Source organism: Polypterus senegalus, chromosome 4 (genome assembly GCF_016835505.1).
Source record: "Polypterus senegalus isolate Bchr_013 chromosome 4, ASM1683550v1, whole genome shotgun sequence".
Taxonomy (NCBI): domain Eukaryota; kingdom Metazoa; phylum Chordata; class Cladistia; order Polypteriformes; family Polypteridae; genus Polypterus; species Polypterus senegalus.
The window spans coordinates 111107493-111135099 of record NC_053157.1 but is presented as its reverse complement, the minus strand read 5'-3'; the positions used below and the strand labels follow the sequence as shown (position 1 = coordinate 111135099).

Below are 27607 nucleotides of genomic sequence, written 5' to 3'. Positions count from 1 at the left end.
AGATGCTGCAGACGGTTATGGCGAGCACCCTCTTCTATACGGTGGTGTGCTGGGGAAGCAGCATAAAAAGGAGGGATGCCTCACGCCTGGACAAACTGGTGAGGAAGGCAGGCTCTATTGTAGTCACGGAGCTGGACAGTTTGACATCCGTGGCAGAGTGATGGGCACTGAGCAGGCTCCTGTCAATCATGGAACAGTATCACTGTACAGTATCATCTCCAGACAGAGGAGCAGCTTCAGCAACAGACTGCTGTCACTGTCCTGCTCCAATGTCAGACTGAGGAGATCGTTCCTCCCTCACACTATGCGACTCTTCAATTCCACCCAGGGGGGTAAACATTAACACTATACAAGATTATAGACTGTTATACCTGTCTCGCACTCTCCATCTTGCATTTTTTTTTAACTTGCACTGCTTATTTTTATTGCTCTTTAATAAATGTTGTTTTTAGCAGTATGCTGCTGCTGGAGTATGTGAATTTCCCCTTGGGGATTAATAAAGTATTTATCTATCTTATTTCTGTTTTCTGATTGTAAATTATACAATCTTATGCTCACAAATTTAAATAGATCTAACATCCCATATTATTATTTTGGAAAAATATAGAGACATGGACAAATTTGTTGGTACCTCGCCATGTAAAAAGAATAACCTGCAACTGTCTCTGACAGAACTTGAAACTGAAAAGTAATTGCCACCCAATCATCATTTATTCCATTTTTAACAAAAAATAGCTTTGATTCAATAGAGTATTTCACATAGTAATAGCCCTGAGCAATCTGCTCCAGTTGTGTAAGGTTTGAAGGATGACTTCTCAAGACTGCAGGTTTCAGTTCTTTCCACAGATGTCGGATAGGGTTAAAATAGAGGCTCATTGAAGGCCACTTCAAAAGGTCCAATGTTTTGTTCTTAGCCATTCTTGAGTGCTTTTAGCTGTGCGTTTTGGGTCATTATCCTTTTGAAGGATGCATGACCTGAGACTAAGACAGAGCTTTGACATTTCGCTCCAGAATGCCTTGAGTGTCTTGATTTAATTATCCCCTGCACAGGTTCAAGGCACCCTTTGCCAGGTGCAGCAAAGCAGCCCCAAAACATAACCGAGCCTTCTCCCTGAAGTATTGTGACTTGTCAATATACATTTCAGCAAATTCCAGTCTGTTTTATGTTTTTCTTTCATTTTACCTAAGCCTGAAAAACTGATGGATGGCACAATCAAGCAATGATAGACCTTGACCCTGAAGGTCAGGTTGTATCTCTTTGGAAGTTGTCCTTGGCATTTTGTCTGACATTCTCACTATCCTTTTGCCACATCCAGGGAGGTTGGCTTCAGTTCAATTGACCTTTAATTCTTAATGATATTTGCAACCATCGTCACAGCTGCTTGGAGATGGTCTTATAGCCTTTGCCCTTAACATGCTTGTCTATAATGTTCTTTCTGATCTCCACAGACAACTCTCTCCTTTGCTTTCTCTGGTCGATGTTCAGTGTGGAACACACAATGATTCCAAAAAGCAGAGCGACCACTTTCTCCACTTAAATCGTCTGAATGACTGACTGCACAATTGGAGAAATATGTGATACAATTAAAGAACACAGCTAGTTTGCAAAATTACACTAATCCAATTATTTATTATCTTTGCAAATGTGTCCAGGGCATTTTAGAATATCTTTGTTAAATAAGCAGTACTTGATCCATTTTCTCACTTACTTTGCTTTAACTGATGCCACATCAAAGCCATGCAGGTATACAAGAGACAAGTGCTTTAATTTAATCACTTTTTATGAGGTATACAGAACTTTTTCAATGAGCTGTATGGGTACCAACAAATTTATACATGGTGGTAAAACAATAAAAAAAATGAAAAAGCAGATGATAGATTTTACCTAAAAAATATGGTGGATTCAAAACCCTGTTGCTTTACAAAGGTTGTCTATTTTCATTTCACACTACCTGAGACACAGCCAACAAACTAATGCGTATTAATTATGATGGCAGATGTATATGTTCTGAGTCTAAATCTGAAAAAGACAATACTATAGGGAACCGTCAGGGACCGCACTATATATTACTTTGATGTTTGGGTCATATAACATTGCATTTTTTTAAATGTTTTTCAAAAAACAAACAATGGTGTTTTCATTCTGTGATGCTGCAATTTATTCGCTTTTTTACCTAACTGATGTTAGCAACGGAATTAGACACCTTTATGCAAAATCATGTCCTTCAAAGCAAAAATGTCAATATATTATACGGTTTCATATTTAAACACAAGAAAACAGTTACACATCTAAACTATATACTTTTAAGACAAAAGCCTTTAAGCTCAAACAGAAATTAATTTTTGCCAATGAAGATGGGCAAAATACTGTACAAAGCATCCAGGGGATTCTGTGAAAACTGTGGGTGAATGCGAAAAATGGTTTCAGCAGAGACTTCTGGCATCTCTGCTTTCTATTTATTACTTCAATCTGTGAATTTGGCCAAGAAATGTATCCTGTGAGCTAAAAGTTTTAGAACCAAGTCATCATGATTGACAACAACTGCAAAACCATGCTTACATGCTATTATTCATTTTTAACGCTAAAGAACAGTACTGTATATGCCTTTAGAGATTCATGCTCACAAAGTCAATATGTATCAGGATCACTTTCCTTCATAAACTACAGAATTCCACCATGTCTCACAAAGGACTAGCAGGCCTTTGACATTGAAAATATTGAAAAATATTGCCAATATCAAGTGAATCATAATGGACTGAGCAGGTTATAGTTCACAAACAGATGCTACAAGGATTAGAATTCTTTTTTTTTTTTTTTAATTTTATTTGAAGAAAATACCATTCCATTTGATCGCATCTAACTTATACAACAAATAAGATATTACATACAATCAAGTCGAACTTAACAAAACAGAATTCAACCTCAACACAAAGGAGAGAGAGTAGAGACAACACTATGAGCGAATCTTTAAAAAAAACAAAGGAGGGAGAATATCCCCCCCCTCCCCCCGATATAAATGCTTATTCTAAAAGGTTACTATAGTTTTTCTTGATTGCTTACACAACATTACCAAAATTACTAACTAAAAATCTCAAACAATACCGCCATCTACCAAAAAACAAGCTAATTTCAATTGCAGTAACAAGCTAATAAACACTACTCCCCCATTCAGACACGATTCAGATTTGTTTCACCTTTTCTGCAAAACTCTACACACACATCCCTTCACGTATCATGGGCTTCACTATGTGGTCATTTAGAAAGCATTAACATTATCATTATAATTAATCTCATTAACTCAAGTCAGCACAGCTGGAACACATTTAGCATACAATTCTTCAGGTGTAAACACTACAATTCAAAATTGTTCACCAGTCGTAGCCTTAGGATAGACAGATAAAAAGGCCATGCGTCATTTCACTTGTTATGGAACAGTAGATAAATCACCACAAGAAGAAAAAGGGAGAGGACACAGGAGGGAATGTGGAAGTGGGTGAATAAGAATAAGAGCAAGGAGACAAATGGTTTCAAATGAAAATCGTGCCATTCTTTTTGGCCATGTCTCTGTGCATGGGATATTGATGGCAGAAGCTGGTCAAAGAGTAGAACCAAACCTGAGCTGCTTCACAACAGTAGTTTCTATCATATGAGCCTTCAAGGAAAATACAATAGGTAGGTCATTTACATACTGCTCTGTACTGTAACTCTGGATTACTGTACACTGTTACATACAACACCTACATGTACTATAGCTGTTTGCTCGGTTGAACTGTATGCTGTGTGAAATGCATTGAATTACTGCACCATTTCAAATAGTTACTGTATGTTCCTATAGTAAACTGTATGGTTTTATAGTTAGTACTTGCAGTATCTTGTTTTCCAGAACTGAGAGACAACCACCTGCTGAAGGCAGAAGAATCCTATATTCTAAAGAGCAACAGAGAATGATGATCAATATAGTTATAACTAACACCACAATACACTTGTGGGAGATACAACTGAGGATTATTAAGGACCAAGAAATTTTCCGAGGGACTGACGCAGTCAGCATTTCCACAAATGACTGCATTCTTTGAAAGAATAGGTTGATGATGAAACAGGCCTATCTTGTTCCTTTCGAAAGCCAGCGCCTGGAACATATGCAGTCATGATTTTTTCATACAATGTGAAGTATTTGAGCATTATTACACTACTTATTACAGGATTGTACAGCTACATTTATGGATTCTTTTTTTGTGAACACTAGCAACGTGCTTCAGAGTAGTCATTCACTGTAGTGTGTTATCTTTGTTACAGAATATTTGAAACAGAAACAAGACATGTTCCTCATGAGCTCATCTTTGTTGATATTGCAGGCTTTAACCTCACTAAAAAGAGATGGAGGGTAAGGAACATAACCAACCAACGGGTCATTTGGAATATCCCTGGCCAACAAGTGGGGAATGTGACAATATATGTTGTCATCAGCCAACAACATGCTACCCTTGGTCCATATGACACCATGCTTCTACTGGCTTTCCATGATGGTCTCCTAGATCATATATACCAACTCGACCAGAGGGAGCCAGCACAACCCTGCTTCGTTGTAATTTGGGACAATGTCAGTTTCCACCAGGCTGCTCTGGTTTCGTGACTAGTTCACCAACAATACCAGATTCAGCAACATCTTTCTGCCTGCATACTCTCCTTTCCTAAACCCTATACAGGAGTTTTTCCAGGATGGCAGGGGAAGGTCTATGACCAAGATCTCTACATTCGTGTTCACCTCCTCCAGGCCATGGAGGAAGATTGTTTGGACATTACATTTGAGGCTTGCCAGAGATGCAAAAGGCACGCAAAAGGCTTTTGTTCCCCACTGCCTGGCCAGATCTCATATTGGATGTGATGTAGAAGAGATTCTCTGGCCGGACCACAGAAGAGATGCTGCAGCTGAACAGAATTTTCTTGCTTCTTTCCTATTCTTTATGTATTGTGTTGTACATTATTTTTTTAGAAAATTCTACATTTGTTGTTTATATAGTGTTCATTAACAGGACCAAAACTAACATTACTCATTGGGCAGTAACAGGTTTTTACAGTAGTATTTTGAAATGATCTCAGCATGCTGGAATGTTATGTTGTAGTGTAAGTGTTTGTGAGGGCTTTTGTGTGATGTCTCAAGACATAGTTTGATTTTAATGAAAGATTATATGTTTCCGAGTAGGGAGTTTGGTTTTGACCTGGAAATTTGGGGAGTTGAATGTACAGTTATGAAATTGTGTAAAGGTTTGCGAAATGGGGCTTACTTTCAAGAAATGTGTCTAAGTGATCAAGAAAAACTGTAATTAAATCTTGCCAAATTTTTAAAATGTTAGGAACTGATCTTCTAAGCAGGAATTAGACTTTTCCCACATTTCAAATATTAAATAACATCAGTTACTCACTGACTTATAACAGGTGGGCCGGAATTCCTCCAGTTAAGCAAGATAGGTCTATGTGCTAGTAGTGTGGTATAAGCTATTAAAATCAATTTGTCCTTCTCCAGTTTAAGCTCACCTGGGAGAACACCAAACAAAGCTGTTAATGAGTAAGGAACGATTTTCAAAATAAAGCTGTCTGATAGGCATTCAAAGTTTTTTGTCCAAACTTATGTTAATTTGGTGCACTTCCAAAACATGTGGACCAGTAAAGCTGGAGCTAGATTGCAGCATTCACTTGTTGAATCTTGCCCTGGATATATTTCAGACAATTTTAAACGAGATAAATGTGAATGATTGAATGCTTTATGCATATGCAGCTAGAGTGTGTTCTATGAATCTCGAACACCTTTTTTGATATATTAAGAGAAAGATCCTTTCCCCACTGAACCCTAGAATCTTTGAATAGAAGAGATTTTAGTATCTCTTCAAGACTGATCCGTATTTCTTCTGAAAATCAAACGGGTGGAAAGAGTAGAAAATTGGGTAGGCTCCTTTTAGCAGTTTCTGATTTGAAAGTAGTGGAAAAATTGTGTTGATGGGAAATCAAATACGAAGCGTAATTGTTCATAAGAAGCAGAATACGTTATCTATATACAATTCTCTGAGTGTTTTAATCCTGGACCTTTTCATAATATTAATAAATGTATAAATGGTGTGTACGCACAAAAATGTTGCATAAGCCCGTTTCCACGCTCAGTTCGAGAAGTATAAAACTAAACGATGTAAAAGCCACGCACCTTTTCACGGCAGCCTCTGACCGAGTGTTTGCAAGTTTCTGCTCGGTTTTGCAAACTGGCAGCACACATCCTCAAAGCAGTGCTACTGTTTCTGTGCGGTATCCCTTTTTCAAATTCGTATCAGTGATGAGGGATTTATCAAATACACTGCAATGAATTCCATATTGGTTACAGATTAAAATCACTTGATTGTACTAATTCTGTTACAGTTTAATGGTGCATGGAATGGCCAAACTATTCCAACTACCATAGCTGTTTTAGTGTTGTTAGAAGACATCACAAATGGAATAAATCAGAAGAAAGCACGTATTTAGAGATGATGATGACTGGCTTCCAAGTTAATTTCGATTTCCAAGAGCCATCTTCTTGGAGCTGTGTGCTGAACTGACACTGGCTTTACAAAGGTAGACTGAGGAATTGTGCTCTACCTGCTCCTTTGCAAGTTATGTCCATTGTCAGGTTTTCAGCTGCAGGAGCTTTTCCGTGTGTCCGATCAATATTTCACAAACATCACTGAGTCATGCCAGATGTATGGGATTGTATTATCCACTTATCATCCAGATATATAAGATTTCCATACACGGTGGTTGAAGTGGCAAACATGAAAGTGCAATTTGCACCAATGTCTGGTTATCCAAATGTAATCAGAACAGCCAGCTGCACACACATTGCTATTACAATGGCGTCAGACAAATTACATCAGCCAGGGACGAATCACCAAAAGAATGAGCTGGCATTACATCATTTATAGCAGGAGAGCCTATAAAAACTGCAGCTCTGCACAGTTGCAAGTGCTTTTACCAACTAATGCAGCAAAAGGCAAGTAGTCCTTTTAAGGAGAGAGAGAGAGTCACCTCAAAAGAGCAGAGAATCAATCCTTTGTGGTGCTCAACTCCAACACTACACTATAAAGGCAATTTCAGAGAATGAATTTGCTTATGTAAACAGAAAGCACTCTATTAATGTGCTGCTCTGTAGTCCACAGAAAGTGTGTCACACTGTGCAAGCATATAGCAGGCTGCATAATGTGGCACACAATTGTGGCTTGCCAGTACCTGAAGAGATGTGGTACGATGAACCTGACCCACCAATGTATCAGCCATATTGGACAGCATTACAACTTAATTTGAACGTAATTAGCTGAATGTAAAAACAGGTAATCAGATGCAGCATTTATTTTTTAATCAATTAATTTACTTTGTTGTCAATATCACATAACATAGCCCTTATATTCCTTAGTTCATTGGCCACACCTCTTACACCGCCTTGAGCATGAAAAAGGCGCTATATAAATAAAATGCATTATTCCTATTGCTATTTGTAACTCTAGAACACCGTCCATCAGCACACACAGCCAGATGGTCGCTCAGCGTGAGTGAGCAGCCCTTGCATGAAAATGTACTGGGCACAGCAGCACCATCATCGCGTCTTCAGCACAAGATTCAGCTTTTGCAATATTGTCTGAAACAGATTAAACAGACAGTTTTCACGTTGACTTTAATATCTGACCTTTTTTTTTTTTTTTCTGAACTTAAACTCCAGCAGACCCCCCATGACCCTGTGTTAGGATATAGCAGGATGAATAATGACTGACTGAACTTTTGATGGTATCCTCCGCGCTGTATCACTCCATAACATCCTTCGTTGGCTTAAGCAGTAGTACAAGCAACTAAATAGTAAATTTTCTCCTTGCCTCCACTTTGCATTCACTGAAATCCTTTTTTCACATGCTTTTGCCATAGTGTAATATATTAAACAGAAGGGTGTTATTTCTATTGATTTGCATATTAAAATATGTAAAATTCTGGGAGGAGTTGGGGTGAGGCTGCAGGCACATGCATTAAATTTCACGTTGTCTGGGATTTTTAAAGGGGAAGTGTGTGGAACATGGCATGCACACAGTTTTATGTACCTGGATTTTTTTGTGTGTATGCGCAATTCCAGTTTTGTCTGTATGCCATACTTTAGTGTGAATTCTACGCATGGCATTCTACATGAGGCCCCTGGACATTGAAACAAATTGATGAATATACACAAGCTTGGTCTGCAATAGAAATAAAATTCTGCTGTACTTTATATATCCTGCTTTCTGCCCCAGTAAATACAAATTATTATCAATATACGAATAATTCAGTTGTTCCTCAGTCACTCAGAATATGGAACCATTGCAGGAAGCACTTCAAGACATTGAAGAATTTATCTGTAGAATAAATTATTTATGAAAAATTAAACATTAGTTGGATTTATGTACAGAATGCTGACACCTGATGTGAAGGATCACTAGATCCAATGCTCCAAAGAGAATTTCAAGATACTTAATTCATACAGAAATACGTAATACATAGTCCAATCAACAAATGGAAAAAATGCAAGTATGGCAGTTCTCCAAATACTATAGAGATGGAATGCCTAAGCCACGTTTGGGGAAAATTGCTGCTCAGGTCCACAAAACATTTTAACAGTGCTCTCAGAAAAGAGAAAAATCAATAATTTTGGAGCAGCAACAAGCCATGGAATTATGAATCAGCACCTAATTAAGCAACTGGTTGGAGTGAAATTTATTGGAGTCTGAGGCCCTGACTTAGTTGGTCTTCTGTTGGCTCACTTCAAGAAGTTTCATTTCTGTTTGGGTGCCATTTAAGGAAAGAAAAGAAACAATTCAGATGAACACTGAAGAAATTCAGGGGAGCAAATCTTAAAAAACAAGTCAATTAAAAGGAAAGGAAAAGTGATTAATTAGCAGCAAAAACTAGTCACCAATTAAGAGAATGGTTACAATGAAAACCTGCAGCCACTGCATCCCTTCAGGACTGTAGTTTGAGACCTCAACTGTACAGTATCATAAGTAATAAAAATGTAACCAATGCTGAAAACTACCTATTTGAGACAAATTTTAAGAATGGTTTTTGTCAATTGTGATTAGAATAAACATTTTCCTAGCTAAAGCAAAAACAAATCTTTAAGGCAGAGATCTTAAGTGATAAGAGGAGATGCACTATTCACAGACAATAAAAGAATGTCCTATGTTGGAGGAAGAGAGCTAAATCCATACACAGCCCAGTGAATATGATGAAGTGGTATTCCATATATGGTATTGGTCAGTAGCAAAAGTATGGCTACTTTTAGGACCAAGGAATGCCAGGCAGCCTCAGAAGCCAGAAGCCTCATCGGCACAGATGCAACATTGACTCTGAAAGATGAAACTGCAATCATCAAAGACCACACTGAAGAACTGAAATACAACTGTATAAGTAGGTTCTCTTAAGCTAGATTTTTATGTATGATTACACTGCAATGTATATTAACAATGAAAGGTACATTTTAAAACAAGCAAAATAAAAAAATTCTTTTGTACCATATTTTTTTGTCTTAATATTCCCTCCACAGTGACTGAAGGGTATATACGCAGCAAGGTTAATATAGTTTTGCCTTTTTGTTAGTTTTTATTTCTATATTTTATGTGACCTCATTTGAAAATTCAGTTTAGTTTTAGTTTTCCTTCACCGTGTATTTTTAGTTTTAATTTCACAAAAAACATTTCTATTTTATTTTTATATCTGTTAGTTTCAGTTTTAGTACTTCTGGCATGGAGCTCCTACGGACTTTAGTTTTATGTCACAATCTGACAGAACTGTACACTTAATGGATTGGATAGGAGTTTAAATGTTAGTAGAAGCTTACTACACTACTTGGTTTACTATCTGGTTTTGTTTTAGTCTGATAAAGAAAAGCATAATCAAAACCAGATACTGAATATGAACTATTTTACACAACTTTATAATTTTTGAAATATTTTCTAAAGTCATTTGTGCTCAACAAATCTGTGCTGACCGTTGGCACTTTTTATCTTTTTGTTTTATTGCCCAAATTGTAATGAAATTTAGGTGAATGTTAAGGTTTGAGGGTTTTTTACTCAAAATGTCTACAGCACACAACATATCTCGCTCCAAGACAGAATGCTTAAAATGAATGCCTTCATTATTTCATTCAAAAATCTCCTTTACTGGGTTTTGTTATTTTCTACCAGACATACTGATCTCTGATTCCATCTCAATTTATACAACTTAGAGACAGAATTTTGCCACCTGCAGGCCTGAAAAGATATCAAAATTCAGAAAACAGATTCTACTGTGTTCCGACAGGTGTGACCATGAAAATCATGGGAGCTTAGGAAGAAAAGGACTCTTAGACTTGAATCGGAGTACAAATAATTCCAAAACATGGTATTTTTGGATTCAGGGAGGTCTATAATGTCAAGATTCATCAACATCTTAAAGTCAAATTTTTTCATGATTACTATGCTAAAGTGAAGTAAAAGAAGTATATACTAAAGTAAAATCAATTTCTCCTGTGCAAAGTGGCAGGTGAATTACTGTCAACAAAAAGCAGTCACCTGAGAAGAAAAAAAAAAGCATTACTCACTCGTGCTGGTCAAAAAAACCTTTACCATATGGACAGAAAAATCACATTTGGATTTCAGCCGTTTAAATTACATCTTGATACACAACAAGAGCAAAAAAGGCAGCACGTAAATCACTTTCTATTTCAAAAGCTATACGCACCCGCATTCAGCTTGCTCTGTCACCACAAATGCTGTGTGAACACCCGCCCTTCGTCACCAACCGCAGTTGAATGGTATATATGCGGGCAGCTCGTGGTGGATAACTTTCTGCTTTAGAGTTTAAACTTACAAGTGTTAAAAAGACTAATGGCAAGAATATTCATTCAAAAATGAAAACAAAATATTTTACTAAATTATTATTTTATTTCAGCTAGTCTTTCCAGCTACTTTAATAGTTTTGTTTAGTTTTAGTTTTTCATTTCAGTTTTATTAATTATTTTATTTCAGTTTACAAAAATGTTTTTTTAATAATAGTTTCAGTTTTGATTTTAGTTTTCGTTAACTATAATAACCTTGATACACAGGTTCAAAGTATGAGCTGCATATCTAAAAAGAACAAATTCCCAGGTAGCATGTACCCTCTGTTGGACACACTTGGCAAGATACTCAAAATTTAGACGTTTACAAGTAGGTAAGCAATTAATAACAAATTGACCAACTACAGTCAAGTTACTTTGAAAGTACTATAATTAAAATATTTAGTAAGAAACAGTTAACAAAAGAGAGTATATATACACAAAAAGATAGTTACAGAGACTATATATATGGCAGTGACTATATAAGTGAGATATACACCTTTGTATAAGGAATCAGCAAACAGTTTAAGTGTAAACACCAAATTCAATGTCAATATGACCTAATTGTGTTATTTATACCCAGACTACTTTATCACAACACAAGTATGCATAACTCTGTTTATGCATCAAATGCAAAACTGAGGAAAGAATTCCACAAATTAAATTTTTAGTCACACACAGTAATTACAACATAAAATGACTGCAGATCAACTTTATCATTCTAAATTACTCAAAAGTTCCAAATGAAAACTACTCATTTGGAGGGTATCTTTAAAAAAAATTAATTTTGTTTTTTGAAAATTAATACATATGCATCAATTTTACCATTCATATTTGTATTAGGCACTAATTTATTTTTAATCTAAAGGCTTCAGATTATGAAGAATAAACATTCAAACAGGTTTGTTTTACATCAAAGTGTAAGAAAAAGTATTACAGCTTTCAGTTTGTGAAGTAAATGACTTTAAAGTGCTGTATAAATCTATATTCTCAAATACAGTACTATACATTCTGTGGTCTTTTGAAATACAAATGCTTAAAAAATTATATTACAACTAACTTTACTTGTCCAATTATTAATTAAACTCGCTCAGATGATATACAATACATATACCCAATCTATCTTCTCATAGGCTTTGTCCTATATTAATTTTTGTTTCGGCCAATTGAAAAATCTAAAGATGGATTGTGTTTGTAAATGAGCCCCTTGCTTGATCATACCCCAGTACAGAAGCTTATGGCTTTGATCTCCTAAAATATTTGAGCCACCTTCTGTTAAGTTCAATGGTCTGCTTCTTGTAGTCCCTGAAGTACACAATTTATTGCTGTAACATCATTTGTCAGATAAATAGATTTTGATTTAGTAAAGCTCATACAAAACAATCAATACAAACATCATTGTTAAATACATACAGTACATGACCATCAATTTCACTGCACTGTGTACACAAGACAATAAACTTGACTGAAAGTGGACAGGCTACCACAGGTCTGAAGCAATCTTATTGGCTTATTTTTAAGATTGTTTTTTATTCATTTATTTTTTAAGTCAGCCCACTTCTTTCTAAATGACTTTGTAAAGATACATATTGTTAATGGAAATACAACAAGGTGATTTATAAAGCGCTATTATTTTCAGTCATTCTCTTTAGTCATTTACAGTAGTTGTCTCCTTATGTATTTACATTTTGGCAAATAAGGGATGTAAGTGATAATGAATAGATTAGAAATAAATCTCACTGATAATTTAAGAGTCAACACAACAAAATTGGAAATTTTCTGGTCAGCTTTGTTCAGAGTATCACTTTAACCGTCAAACATACACTTACTCAGAAATGAACGTCACAATAGGAGAGAAGTGTAATACTATTTACAGACTTACAGTATATAGTATCTTTAACTCAACAATAAAACACTGAGGATTAAACTGTGTCAAGTGAAGAAAAAGCCTACCGGTACAATTATGAATATCAATATGTTAAACCCATTTACAAATATCAGAATTGCACTACATAAAATTGTGTATTGGTTTTCTAATCAAGATGTATGATGAGGTGTGATTATTGGTAAATGGGTTTAACATATTGATATTAATAATTTTACTGGGGGGTTTCTCTTGACCAACATGGTTTAATCTAATCTTAGGTGTTTGATTCATTGTTAAAGATAATGTATAGGTTTGTAAACAGCTTTGTTCAGGCGCATTAAACAGTAGAAAAAAGGACCAGTATATGGTCCTGTCTAAAACTTAATCTGAATTATAAAATAAAAACAAAAAGTACCATATGTATTTTATTTACAAATAAAAAAAGAAATTAAACTGGTGCTATTCCTCCTAAATAAAAATGCATTATGTATATACACTGCCTGGCAAAAAAAAAAAAGTCGCCACCAAAAAAAAAGTCACACACTCTAATATTTTGTTGGACTGCCTTTAGCTTTGATAATGGCAGGCAATCGCTGTGGCATTGTTTCGATAAGCTTCTGTAATGTCACAAGATTTAGTTCCATAAAATGTTTGATTAATTTTTCACCAAGATCTTGCATTTATAATGGTAGAGTCTGACCGCTGCGCAAAGCCTTCTCTAGCACATCCCAAAGACTCTCAATGGGGTTAAGGTCTGGACTCTGTGGTGGCCAATCCATGTGTAAAAATGATGTCTCATGCTCCCTGAACCACTCTTTCACAATTTGAGCCCAATGAATCCTGGCATTGTCGTCATCTTGGAATATGCCCGTGCCATCAGGGAAGAAAAAATCCATTGATGGAGTGGTCATTCAGTATATTCAGGTAGTCAGCTGACCTTATTCTTGGAGCACATACTGTTGCTGAACCTAGACCTGACCAACTGCAGCAACACCAGATCATAGCACTGCCCCTATAGGCTTGTACAGTAGGCACTAGGCATGTTTGGTGCATCACTTTATCTGCCTCTCTTCTTACCCTGATGTGCCCATCACTCTGGAACAGGGTAAATCTGGACTCAGACCACATGGCCTTCTTCCATTGCTCCAGAGTCCAATCTTTATGCTCCCTAGCAAATTGAAGCCTTTTTTCCGGTTTGCCTCACTGATTAGTGGTTTTCTTAAGACTACACAGCTGTTCAGCCCCAATCCCTTGAGTTCCCTTCGCATTGTGCGTGTAGAAAAGCTCTTACTGTCACTATCAAACATAGACCCGAGTTCTACTGTTGTTTTTCTTCGATTTGATTTCAAACGTTTAAGTGATCGGCGATCACAATCATTCAGGATTTTTTTCTGGCCACATTTCATCCTCGAAGACGATGGGTCCCCACTATCCTTCCAGTTTTTAATAATGCGTCGGACAATTCTTAACCCAATTTTAGTAGTTTCTGCAATCTCCTTAGATGTTTTCTCTGCTTGATGCATGCCAATGATTTGACCCTTCTCAAACAGGCTAACATTTTTTCCACAACCACGAGATGCGTCTTTCAACATGGTTGTTTAAAAAATGAGAAGCAACTCATTGCACCAGTTGGGGTTAAATAACGTGTTGCCAGCTGAAAGATAAATCGCCCATGCAGTAATTATCCAATAGGAGTCTCGTACCTATCTGCTTAGTTAAATCCAGGTGGCGACATTTTTTTTGACCAGGCAGTGTATTATCTTTGTCTTAACTTCAGTATCTATAAAGAATTTTCTCTTGGAGGTTAGAACACTTTTAGATCCAACATGTATGTCTACCAAGCAGTAATGTGCATTCATAATGCACTTTAAGCCATGCTAAATAATGTTTTGCAAAATATGAAGTACACTAAAAATTTAGTCAGGATTATGTTTATGCCCTGAAAGATCAAATAATTTCTGATATTAAACATTTTATGTAAAATGAGTGCAAAGTTTCATTTAACTCTCCTCTTACTTTTTTGCCCTTCTTAAACAACAGCGAAATTTTAAAATCAGCAACCTTATTCCAGGAATACCATGATGAAGAAACATCACATTTTGCTAAACAGTACTGTGATAGTTTTCTGACAGTAAACGTGAAGATCATGAAACCGAAGGTCACTGACAATTACAGCAGAACAGCAGTTTCACAAATTGAAATATCCTACAAGTATTAAGCAATTGAAATTTTTATTTCTTTTGAGGGAAGAGTGTACAATTTCTACTGTATTATACAAATATTCTGTACCTCTAGAATGGCCAGTTAGTCTGATCTCATTTATAAAAAAAACACATGTCCAATTAAAAAAAAAAAAAAATTTTCAGACTGCAAAGACTCACTAAAAGTAAGGAAAGTCATTAAGATGAATCAAAGAACTTTATGTTTCAAGAAAATTGTGCTTGGCCCCTCCTCTACAAATGCTTTTAATAATGTGGCAAGGAGGAGAACAAAATGCAATATAACACATTTTTGTACCTTCAGCCACTAGGTCATTTAATTACATGAAGCTACAAATTATGGCATTTAGTAGTGCATGATATGGCCACATGGGAATGGTCAACGAAATGGAAAACTTTTGGAAGAAAATAAAGATTAATATACAGATCAGCTTAGTAAAAGTTATGAAAAACTATTACAGTAATAAAGCTACAAAAAAGGTGTAATACCACGATAACGACAAATCAAAAGATACTTGAAAGTTCACTCAGCTTATAGCATGATAATCCTAAGTGTTTCATGAAATCTAGTACATAAAGAAAAAAATCTAGTTCACAACAGTCAAATCTACAAACCAACAGAAATGGTGTGGTATTCCATATTTATCCCTTATTGGAGTAATTGTCATTAATATTCTTTCATTGATTTAATATTTTCTATATCATGTTGTGCAGTGATTTTACCTTTTATTGGTAGGGTCCATAGCTTAACACTTCATATTACTCACACAAACAAGTGATTATAAACTGACCTATGTAATCAAAGTTAAGTGTTATGGCAAGATCCACATCAGTTAATCCAAAATAGCCAGTGAATCTGGAGCATTCGAAGTGTACTATAAAAATATTTTGTTAACAAGTATTTTCATTTCAAATATTAAGTGGTCAATTTTATGTAAAACATTTTAAGATTTCCATTGATACATAAGTGTATTGTAAAATTACTACTCAGTGATAATGCTTTTAGATACTGTGCAATAAATATTGTTGCACTTTTAAGTTTCAAGAGATTTTTTATCTGGGTAAGAGTAAGCACAATTTTGCATAATTCAAGAGATTTTCATTGGGAGAAATAAAATGAATACACCTACTTAACCCAAGGTTAATTAAAATGATATAGCAGAAAAGAATAAAACATCCATCACCCTTTTATAGTTTAAGAAATATATGTTGGAAAACTGAAGTGCTTATTTTGCTCAGTATATTGCAAAATAATACTGAAGATCATTTTTCAATCACCTGTGAAGAAACCCAATTCTTGCACCATTAGTTTGTCTATTTCATTTCACTGGAGTGGTGATCAATGGTATATGGTGCAAGACTGGAAATCGACGATGTAAGATTTTAGTCAATAGTGTTCTCTATTGTATACATATTACTGATGTTAAAAGGAAAGTGTTATGTATTTACTCTACCCTTTCAGCCCTCTCAAATTTATTAGCATAAAAATTTATCAGCAAAAAACCTAAAATGTTTTAAACATCTTATAAGTGACTGGGACTTTACCAATAACTTTTAATTTGTTGCACATACTTAATGAAATATGGTATCTAGTGAAGAAACATTAGCTGACCCTGGCTGGGAGAAATATAGTATGACAAAAGATTCTACAAGAAAATGCAAGCCCTGCTTGGAATAGCTAACATAAACCTCATGGCATATGAAATAGTTGTGCAGAGGTCAATGGAGCACCAGAACAATTTTTGGAATTTTGACACAACTGAGTTTTATTAAACATTTGTTTTATTAACAACAAAGGGTTGGTCAGCAACATTTTTAAGATATGAAAATACATTTTGTTCAAATTAGATATGGTGTAATTTGGTGTAGGGTGTATTCATTTTTGCAACAACTAATATTTTGCATGGCCTCCATGATTTTGAAGAACAGCACCAATTCTTCTGGACATGGAATGAACTAGACTGCAACGTACCAGCACATGTACCTTTCATCATTCATGTAGAATGAGCTCTTTCAGAGGCTGGCTACAGAATGATGCTCAGCCTGTCCTTTCACAGTCACCCCAGTTTGGCTTTCTACTGCTTTAGCCAACTGTGATGAACTTGCATGGTTATGTTTGTCAACTCATCTTATCACAAAATGTTCACATCAAGGTGTTCGCTTCTGTGGACGGCCAGGATGTGTCAGACAGCTTGCCACAAAATTCAAACCTTTCTGAACTTCAGAATCACTTTTGCTACTGTATTCCATATATTTAGAAATCCTTTACTAATTTTCTTGTAGCCTTGACCTTTTCTGTGTAAAGAAATTACTTTCTCAAGTCTTGCAACATTTTTCTATGTGGTGCCATTGTTGTCAGCATTGAAAGAGAGATTTTACTTGTTAAATACAGTACTACCTTTAATTAACAGTTATTTGGTGGTCACCTTTGTGATGACTGATCAGAGTCATCAGTTGCTGAATTACTGTTGATTTTATTAAGTGTTATTCCTAAGACCTCCACTGGGGTGTACTATTTTTGTACCATAGTCTAATTCCAATTTTGTTTGTAAATTATGTGTCTGTGCAAAAACAACAAACCAGATTTTCTGGACAGTTGTATGGTATAGCATCCCAAAGAAAGTATTAATTCAAAAGAGACACACATCATTTTCCGAAAAGATTTTGGGGTATACTACATTATGCCGAGTACTGTATCTACATTTATGAATTATGAACAAGACTTGAAGATTTTCTGCTGGCAATATGAAATCTGTAAAATGCTTTAACTGATTACAGCAAGTTTTGGCAGATAATTAAAGGTGGAAGAGAGCTAAATCCATATATGACAGTAAGCAGAACACACAAACGGCTCACTGACTATGCTAAAGTGGTAGAAGTGAGGGTATTTAAGGTTTGTCAGTCAACCTCAAAGCCAGAATCCCCTTTGGCACAGATGTGAAGTTGTCTTTGTACCAAGAACAATGCTTCCTGGTCTCCAATGAAAGGTGGAACTACAAACATCAAAAACTCCACTGAAAAACTTTAAAAGCAAGTTAAATACTTTTTTTTGTACTGTATTTTCCTTGTCTTAATATTTCTGCCAGGGTTAATGAAGGGTTATATACTGGAGGTTCAAAACATGAGCTGCATTTCTAAAAACACATTAAAACGGAAGCATGTGTCCTGGACACATTTGTATTGCTGTTAACTGAATAAAAGAAGGGAAAAAAAAAATCACAAATTTTACAAAACATGTAAAGTTGTGTTGGAACATTTGAACTTAAAAGAAGTTACATTTTTTTATCCTATATTTGAAGAGACAGCAAAAACAAAAAAGCAATGCTGTATGCCGCCGATGCATAAGGCAAAGTCAGGCATGGGTAAAACACGTGTCAAAGAAATCTCACAGTCCAAAAGTTTGTTTTAAAATATTTAGTGGAGCAAATAATCCACACAAGAATAAAGGAAAAATAGTTACACACGTAAAATAAGGGCAAAAAAAAAAAAAAAAGAAATCTTCTATAAACTTAGCTTTTCTTGAGAAACTTTAGTTATTTCTATACTGAAAGGTTCTTAATTTCTTCTTCTATATGCCTTAAGCATACGGTTCAACACTTAAATAAAAGTGCTATTACGAGTTACTTCATACTCAAAAGGCCCGTAGGCCGGTTGGCACATAGGCATGTGCCCAGGCACAGTCACGTGCGTAAGCACGAACATAAACACGGTTAAAAACCATATGCCTCTATACCTTACACAAGGCAAGGCTAGACACTAACTGGAGAACATTGTTCACTCAAAGCTATTAGAAAATAACAGGAAAATACCAATACAATTCTATTAACGGGGGTTACAGGAACCTCTAATAGATTATGCATTGTCACCTAGTAAAATATTCATGAATCTTATAGAACTAGGAAAATGGCCCTTACAAACACAAACATAAACCATGTGACAAAAAAAGCACCGATTTATATTTCTGAACAAGGGAAAAGCCAGTAAAGGATATTGTACATCATGAGGCACCGTATTGTGTACACATTAACTCACTTACACCATGTCAGTTTAAAAAGACAAATCAACACGGCAGCACCCAACTCTGAGTGGAAACACGCCAGAACCAGTTTGATCATCTGGGTAAAAGTGCATGGTGTGGAGTAATGCCATCACAATACAAGCAGAAGACAATTGTAGAAGACAATTGATCAAACCTTACACTGTACCTTTCAACACAAACGTTTCCTTATAAAAGTACATATGAAAAAGCAAGTATACCCCAGGAAATGGCACCCCTAATTAATATGTGTTGTTAGGCTTCTAATAAATTCTTTTTTTTTCCCCAAAAAATAAGGGCTCACAACACAAAAAAAGAGAAAAATCCATCCTTTAATTGAAGTACATTTATTCATTGGGAAAAGAAAAATCCAACATTAAGAAATATTTTTTTACATGTAATTATGTGTGCCACAATTATTGGCACTCCTGCTGTTAATATTTTGGGCAAGACAGCACTTAATCTTCTCCTCTAACATTTCACAAGGTTGGAGAATACAGAGACAGAGATTTTTGACTATTCATCTTTGAACAATCTTTCTAGATCTTCCAGAGACCTGGGTCCTCTCCTGTCCAGCTCACCTCACAGGTTTTCAATGGGGTTGAGGTCTGGAGATTGAGATGGTCATGGAAGGAGCTTGATTTTGTGTCTGCTGAACCATTTTTTTGGTAGATTTTGCCATATTTTAGGGCCCGATGACGACCCACCTTCAACTTTCTGGCAGAGGCCACCAGATTTTGATTTAAAATGTCCTGGTATTTCAAGGACACCATGATGCCATGCACCCTAACAAGGTTGCCAGAGGTTTTGGAAGAGAAACAGCACCACAGATCCTCCACCATACTTTACAGTGGGCATGAGGAGCTTTTCCACATACTCATTCTTGGATTCACGCCAGACCTACTTAGAATGTTGGTTGCCAAAAAGCTCAATTTTAGACTCATCTGACCAAAGCACACAGTCCCAGATGAAGCCCATAGTACTGCTTAGCAAACTCCAGATGTTTACGTTTGTGATTGTAGGTGAGAAAAGACTTTTTCCTTACATGTCTCCCAAACAGCTAGTTGGCATGGAGATAGCATCTTACGGTTGTCATGGAGACTTTGTGACCCCCAAGATACCACTCTTTGGTGCAGTTCTTCAACACTGAGCTTTGGAGATTTTTTATTTCTCTTACCATCCTCCTCACTGTGTGTGGTGGCAAGATAAACTTGGGTCCTCATCCAGCCTTGTTTGTCGCTGTTCCAGTTTTACACTTCTTTATTATTCCTCTGACTGTAGATACAGGCAGGTTTAGGCACGTAGCTATTTTCTTATAGCCATTACCTTACTTATGAAGGTCGACACACATCTGCTTTACTTGAATGGCATGTTCTCTTGTCTTTTCCATGTTGAAGAGTGGCTAAGAGCGATAGGATTCTGTGTCACATCATGTTTATACCCCAGGGACACAGGAAGTCATTAATTACTAATTATAAGTTCCAATTTACTCTGATCAACTTTAAAAACTAAACTAGAAATTACAAAAATGCTTCAGTTACATTTATTTTATAGGAATTGTTAGGGTTGCCAATAATTGTGGCACACATGATTTCAAGTAAAAAATGTATTTATTAATGTGGGATTTATTTCCCAATGAGTAAATGTACTTCAATTACAGGTTGGATTTTTCTCTTTTTTGTGTTATGAGCCTATATTTTTTTGGGGAAAAAATGTATTAGAAGCCAAAGAACACCAGGGGTTCCAATAATTGTGGAGGGTGCTGTAAGTGGATATAGATTTGATCTTCATTTAATCAGTACCTTTAGATAAAGGTGATGAAAAGAAAAAAGAAAATTTGACTTTGAAATAATTTATCCAATGAAAAATTAGCATTTGGTTCTAATCTTATATTGTCCCCTTTCAAAGAAATTTGTTGAGACAGTCCAAAATTTTGAGACTTTTAAATCTTTCTTCGAAAGCATTGGCAAATTTCAAACTCGTTCATCTAAAAATGGAGAAACGTTCTGTGCAACTTCAACTACAAATTAGTTTTATTTCACTATTACTATATTTATTTTATTTACTATTTCAATTTTACTTTAAGAGATTTTGCTTGAACTTGTATATTTGGTACATCTTCCTCTTCAAATCATCTGACAGCTGCTTGGATGCCCAAGCAAGTCAGTCAGACGCAGGGAAGCGTGCACAAGAGCAAACAGCTCACATAGCAGCACCTTCTGCTGCTGCTTTAGGTCAGGGGTTCTCAATGTTGGTCCTGGGGACCCCTCCTGTCGCTGCAGGTTTTTGTTCCAATCAGCTTCTGTTTTTAATTAAACTCCTGGGCTAATTAAGCAAACTGATATTTCCCAAGTTCTGTGTTTAAGGAACAATATATTAATTAGAAAACTACGTTTGCTAAAAAAAAATAAATATATATATATATAAAAATGTACCAAGCAGTTATATAGGAATAATGTATTTTTCTTTTTAACAGTATTTTCATCTTGATTTTCATTCTACGTTTCTAGGTGTTCTAATTGTTCAATTAATCCATTATTTACTAATTAGTGGGTCTGACTCTAAAGTCGCTGCAGCCTTTGATTATTTAGTATTGTTTGCCTGGGTGTCTGCTCTGCTCGTTTTAAGTTGTCATTATTAAGATACAATGAAGGGGGAAAAACTGCACAGAGAAAGGGCAAAATATAATGAAATCAACAAAAGAGAGTTAAGCATTTAAATCTAGAGCAAAAGCAGAAATATTTATAAATGTCTTATAGATATAAAAATCATGCTGCTATGCTTTTCTGAATGTCGAATACAAGAAAAAAAAAAAAGCCAATTAAATGAGATCAATGTTATCAGATGTTGTCACTGATTAGGAATCTGGTTGGAACAAAAACCTGCAGCCACAGGGGGTCCCCAGGACCGACATTGAAAACCCCTGCTTTAGGTAAGTTAACCATTAGGTTACAATAAAAAATAAAATAAAATAAAGTCAATTCTCTGGAAATAAATGGAAGGGGAAAGCAATTATGTAAGTATAAATAAGATTTGACTGAACTAATATTTGCGGATTATTATTGTAAAGAACCAACTTTATCAACTTAAACCTAAATGGTGTTTCAACTAATAACCTTTCAGTTCCCGATATACATTAAAAATTGCAGCAAACCCCTGCATGTTCTTAAAATTGATCAATGGTAACCATTTTATTTAAGATGCACTTACTACTTGCATGAAACCTAAAGGGGACATGCCCCCGCTTTTCCATTTTACAGACAAGTACAAGTCATTTGAAACTTAGCTCTTAAGATTTTTCTGTGTGTAACAGTGCATGGCTATCACAAAGGTGGGCATGACCCTGATCTCTGCAAATCCTACAAACGCCCCATGAAATGTAACCACAGTAACAGCCAGAAGTCTACACTGTCCAATAATAGAAAGGACAAGGCAGGATTGCCATTTGATTACTTAGTGGTATAACACACAAACAACTAAAAACAATCTATGGTTTATTTGTACCCACTTTTGTTTCTATGTATGTTTAGAGTGGAATCAATTTTTTGTCAAATTGTGCATTCCCATTATATACAATTAATCCAATTCTTTTGAAGTTTGTACTTATTTATATAATTTTAACAAATTACTGTGTTTTAATTAATATTTACATGGGGAATTTAATGCAGTTTTGAGCATGGGAAAGGTGATGTATATATATATATATAAATATAAATAAAATGTATTATTACTTTTCTCCTTTCTAAGGATAATATTGATAATGATTTTATTCTAGTAATGGTCATTTTGTATTTACTTTTTCAATTGCTAATTATTGGATACTACTCTGTTTTTTTAGTTTGATTTGATATACTTTATTAATCCCAGAGGGGAAATTGTCTTTTGGGTACACTTCCATGTTACTTTAAGAAAACTGAACAGTTAGTCACAGACCTTCATTCACTAACACATATCAAATGATGCATTTTTACATCACTTGAATTGCTGTCTGCTGTTCATGAATTCTTTTGAGCCTCCATAATCCTATTTGTGCTTCATTTTTAACCCCATTTAAAGTTCTCTTAAAAAATAAAAAAACACACACATATTTAATGTAGTTTACTAACATAGGTAATTGCATTCCATTACCACTATTTTTTAATATGATTTATTCACAAAAACATTTAATAGCAAGAATATAACAACTGAAACTTGGATGAAGTAAATAAAAATTGTGACATGCATCAACTTTCATATTAGTTAAGTTACTAGATGCACACTTGAATGTTATGCCACATGTAAATTTTCTAAATTGTTTATAAAAGAGCACACATTTTCAAAAAAGGACAGAATTGACAGAAGAGCATATATTTATTGGGAGTACCTAGAAGATAATACATTCAGGGGCACAGAGATATGCATATCGCAATAGGGGGGTGATGCTTATTGCTTTATAAGTCCCATAGTTCAATTGGTGGCAGCAGAAAGGCCAAATAAGTTCTACAGCCCTGGTTATGAATTACAGAGGCCTTTGAAATGGGAGTTGAAATCGGTTTTACAGTATTATGTTTAACAATTTAAATCAAAACGGCAAAAAGTACACAGAACTATTAATATCTATTTCCATTCCTCCTATATCTCAAAGTGCATCTACTGACTTTTTTGGTAGTGTAAAGGACACTGAAGAGTACCGGCACTTTAGGGCAGAGATTAGCACATACACATAGCTTACAAGGAAAGAGTACAAAAAACATATTAGAAAGTAGTAACTCATTTATTTAGAAGAGGTGTAAGGAACATGTACCAAATTCTATTAAAAGTGATTTTTTGGTTTAATAAGTTAACATGGACGGGGTGCTCTGCACAGTTTTACCTATGCATTATTTATCAAAACAGAAAATGTTACTGGCACAATATATTAGAAGGATAATGTGGATCTATGGAGTACATAATAATTACATGTGATTTCTAGTATGAAGTTTCAGCCCTCTTAAGGTGACATTTACTTTAATGCAAAATCAGCAGAAGATGCTTCATGAGGGTGGGAATTATATAGTTTTAATGCCAAATGAAAAGCCATACTCTAGATAAATAATGCAACTTTTTGATTGTATATGGTTGTTTCACTCTTTGTTCATAACAAATAAAACATGAATCTGAAAAACATTTATTCAGTCAATTCATCACATTGTAAAAATTGTGTTAAGATAATAAGTATTTGTTATTTTTTGTTATTCAAAGTATGATGAGATTATCAGATCATGATGTGATTTTTGGTTTGGGATTTGGGCTACATGTTCAGAAAGACATTTAAGCTTTGAACACCCAAGCCCTGAACAATAGCCCAGGACACTGGTAATAACTTTTTCCATGATTAAATGTATTACCTAACTTGAATCTGCAGGGGTGTAACATAGGCAAGTCTCAAATGACTCTGTCAGAGACTTCCCTAATTTGTTTAGAACCAGTTGAATTCTAGTTAAAGATTGATTTTGAAAAAGATTTACTTTGAACTCAGCTTCATATTCAGACTTGGTCTTGATTTGGTTTCAAGACAATTTATTTAAATTCAACTAATTGTAGCCTCAGAACTTGTGTTTTGAACTCAACAAAAGTGGTCTTGACTGCAGCACTACTTCCAGCTCCTTTGAAGATGGTGTTATGACACTTCAGTGGGGTCATACAGACCTACACGAATGCAGGCTACATTAAAAGAAAGATAAATCTATTCTTTCCTTAATAAAAAAAGTAATTGCCTTAATATCTCCAACGGATTCTGGACAGGGTTATGCTGTTTGGCTGTCACACTTCAAGAACACAGTCAAAGACAGCATTAGGCCCAAGTTGCATAAAGGTAGCAAACTTGACTCAAAGTTAATGATACCATGATACCAAAAATAAACAACCATAGTGGTGCTGCTTACTTGGGTTTCCTTCCAAGTATCTTTATATTTAATTCCTGGTGAATATGCATTTATACAGTATAGTATAACTTGATTTGATTTAGCTATACTGTACCTTTAAACTAATTTCCCAGGATGACTTAAGGGTCATGTCCTTGTGGATTGGTCAAAAACTAATAAGAAAATTAATGGTGGAATAGATAAAAGCTAGGAAAACAATAAGGACTGGTGTTTAAACAAGACAATTCTGAACATCTGTTAAAATGTGAGGAAAATGAAAGAAGAGGATTTTTGTTTCTCTTGGAAGAAATGTCTCTCTTTGGACATTTATTATAAAGCCCAAGTTGGAGTTGTCTAGTAGGCAACAGACTTTATTCTTTACTTAGGAAATTGTTGGATCAGATTCACTTCAAATCCAATAATAATTTGTACTTTAAGCCAACAAATTATTCAGCCAGGAAACGCCACAGGGGCTCATTTACACAGACAGCAATATGCCTTTATAATCCCTCACTGTGACTGCTCTTTTTATCTTTAGCCAAATCAGTTTTCTTCCTTTTCAGTAACTCTGGTGTGTATTTGATGGAGGTAGCTAGCGGAAAAAACCCTAACAAATGTATTTATTTAGGTAGCTTTCTGAAAAAAGCCTTGGGACAAAAAGTTCTATTTATCTAATCTTAAGGAACGGTTTACATACCAAACTATTTAATTTTTTTTTCCATTTTTCTAGCATTTCTTTGAAGAATATTTAAAGGAGTGGTTTTTTGAGTCATTTTGTTGAGCTGGAAGTACTGTATATTGAAATTTTTTTAACTAATTTCTATTTATCATAGGATTATTGTGGTGTTTGCATGATCTCTCTGGTGATGCAGTACACAGATCAATTAACAGCTTAACATATGCCCAAATACCCATTTTATTTTAGTTAAGCATATATTGATTCTAAAAGTAGTTTGTGAATCAGTACCATTTTCAAGGTTATAAATCTACATTTGTGGGTTACATCACTAAATTGATTTATTCAACTATTTTTCCAGGTATATAATATACAGTGCTCTTTGCAGCATAAATGTAAATTTGATCATGTATGATTATGCATTCTCTCTATAGTGCACGTTTAAGAAAATGTATAGCACTATTGAATTAAATTCAGAACTTTCAGACATCCCCTTGCTTATTCTCAGCTGAAACTGTGTTTATGATATTCTGGATAGTATGAAACTTGATAACTGAAGGAAAAAAAAGAGCTACATTTTTAAAACAGCGTTATATATAAATTATCAAAAAATGTGCACTTATCAGTCATTATTATGAAAGGTAAAATTAAATCTCAAGAGCCAAAATGCATGGCTCACATTTCTCATTCACCTTTTGGAAACACTTTACTGGTTTTCTTTGTATCTGTTATTTTAAATACATATTACTTCTTAAGAATTACTTACCAGATTTATAAATTTCATCAAGTACAAATTCACAAAAAAACAATAAGATTCCATACCAGTTGCCCTTCTGCTCTGGCCTTGTTTAACATAGCCTCTCGCTTCCTTTGCCAAAACTCCTCCACCTGCTTTGCTTGTTCTGCAGCTGCTTGTCCTCTTTGTCTATGGAGCATCAAATTACCCATTAATTTAAACACATACAAACAACTATTAAAATAAATGTCACATTTTAAAAGTTATATTTCAAAAAATCCAATCACCTGATGGCATTATTGAAAAAATGTGTACAAGAAAGTAAATATAAAATAAATACAGCCAATAAAGGTGTTTTCAAAATAAAAATAATTCAGAATTAAGCGAGTTTTCCTGGCAAAACTTTTTTAATTAAACAAGCATTTGCAGCATAGTAGCTTTATCTTGCCTTTTCAGATTATCCAACTACAAGCGAGGACATCATAAGATGAAAAAATGCCATAATTAATTGTGCAGGTAGTTAAAATGAGAGAGTCTATCAATGTGTGGGTTGTCTTAACTGAAAATGTAAAATAATATTTTGATTTACTGTTTATATTTTGTTCCCTTATAAAATAACGTGCAGTTATTTTTATAGTACATCACATTGCAAAGCATACAGTGCCTAGAATTAGATCATATTTTTGTGGGATACCTTTAATCACCTGGAAGACAATTTTACACTTTGCTCATATCACTTCAAGCATTTGGAAGGATCAAAAAAAAAAAAAAAAAAGGTTTCTCATCAGCTTTTAATAAACAGAACACAAAGCATTGGTGTCAATGACTGTTTTTCTGATAGCCTACACATATCTATTGGTATCTAAGGTTGCTGTTTATCACCTCTTTTGTTTATCTTGTATACAAATGAGTGCTGGCATACACGCAAGTATAGAGATATCCTGATATTTGCAGACATCAACCTGTTGTCAATGAGTCTGAACAATGGTGCGATAATTCCTTTTTACAGCTAAATTATTTCTAACACAAAAGATATGGGTTTAAGTTTCAGGTGTACCCTTCCTTTTATTGCCTCAGCTTTAATTAAAAGAGAGACAGTGGAGATCATAGAGAACTAAAATATCTATATATAACATATAACAGACTAAACTTTTCTTGACACATCACACATTTGTAGAAATGGATGTTCTTTCTTAGGAAACACAACTGTTTAGAAGTGGACAAAAACAATAATGGCACTGTTTAAGGAATCCTTTATTGAATCTATTGTTACATTTGCTTTAATATATTGGTTTG

At 34.9% G+C, this 27607-nt stretch overlaps 1 protein-coding gene across 5 annotated transcripts in view; it reads right to left on the bottom strand.

Annotated features, from left to right (window-relative positions):
- Positions 1 to 27607, bottom strand: part of nek1 (NIMA-related kinase 1) — a 225527-nt gene that overhangs the window by 122521 nt on the left and 75399 nt on the right. For all 5 annotated transcript variants that reach the window (XM_039751159.1, XM_039751160.1, XM_039751162.1 and 2 more), the window contains one exon: positions 26398 to 26500. In XM_039751159.1, the coding sequence (XP_039607093.1) occupies positions 26398 to 26500 (103 nt within the window). The remainder of the gene's footprint in view (positions 1 to 26397; positions 26501 to 27607) is intronic.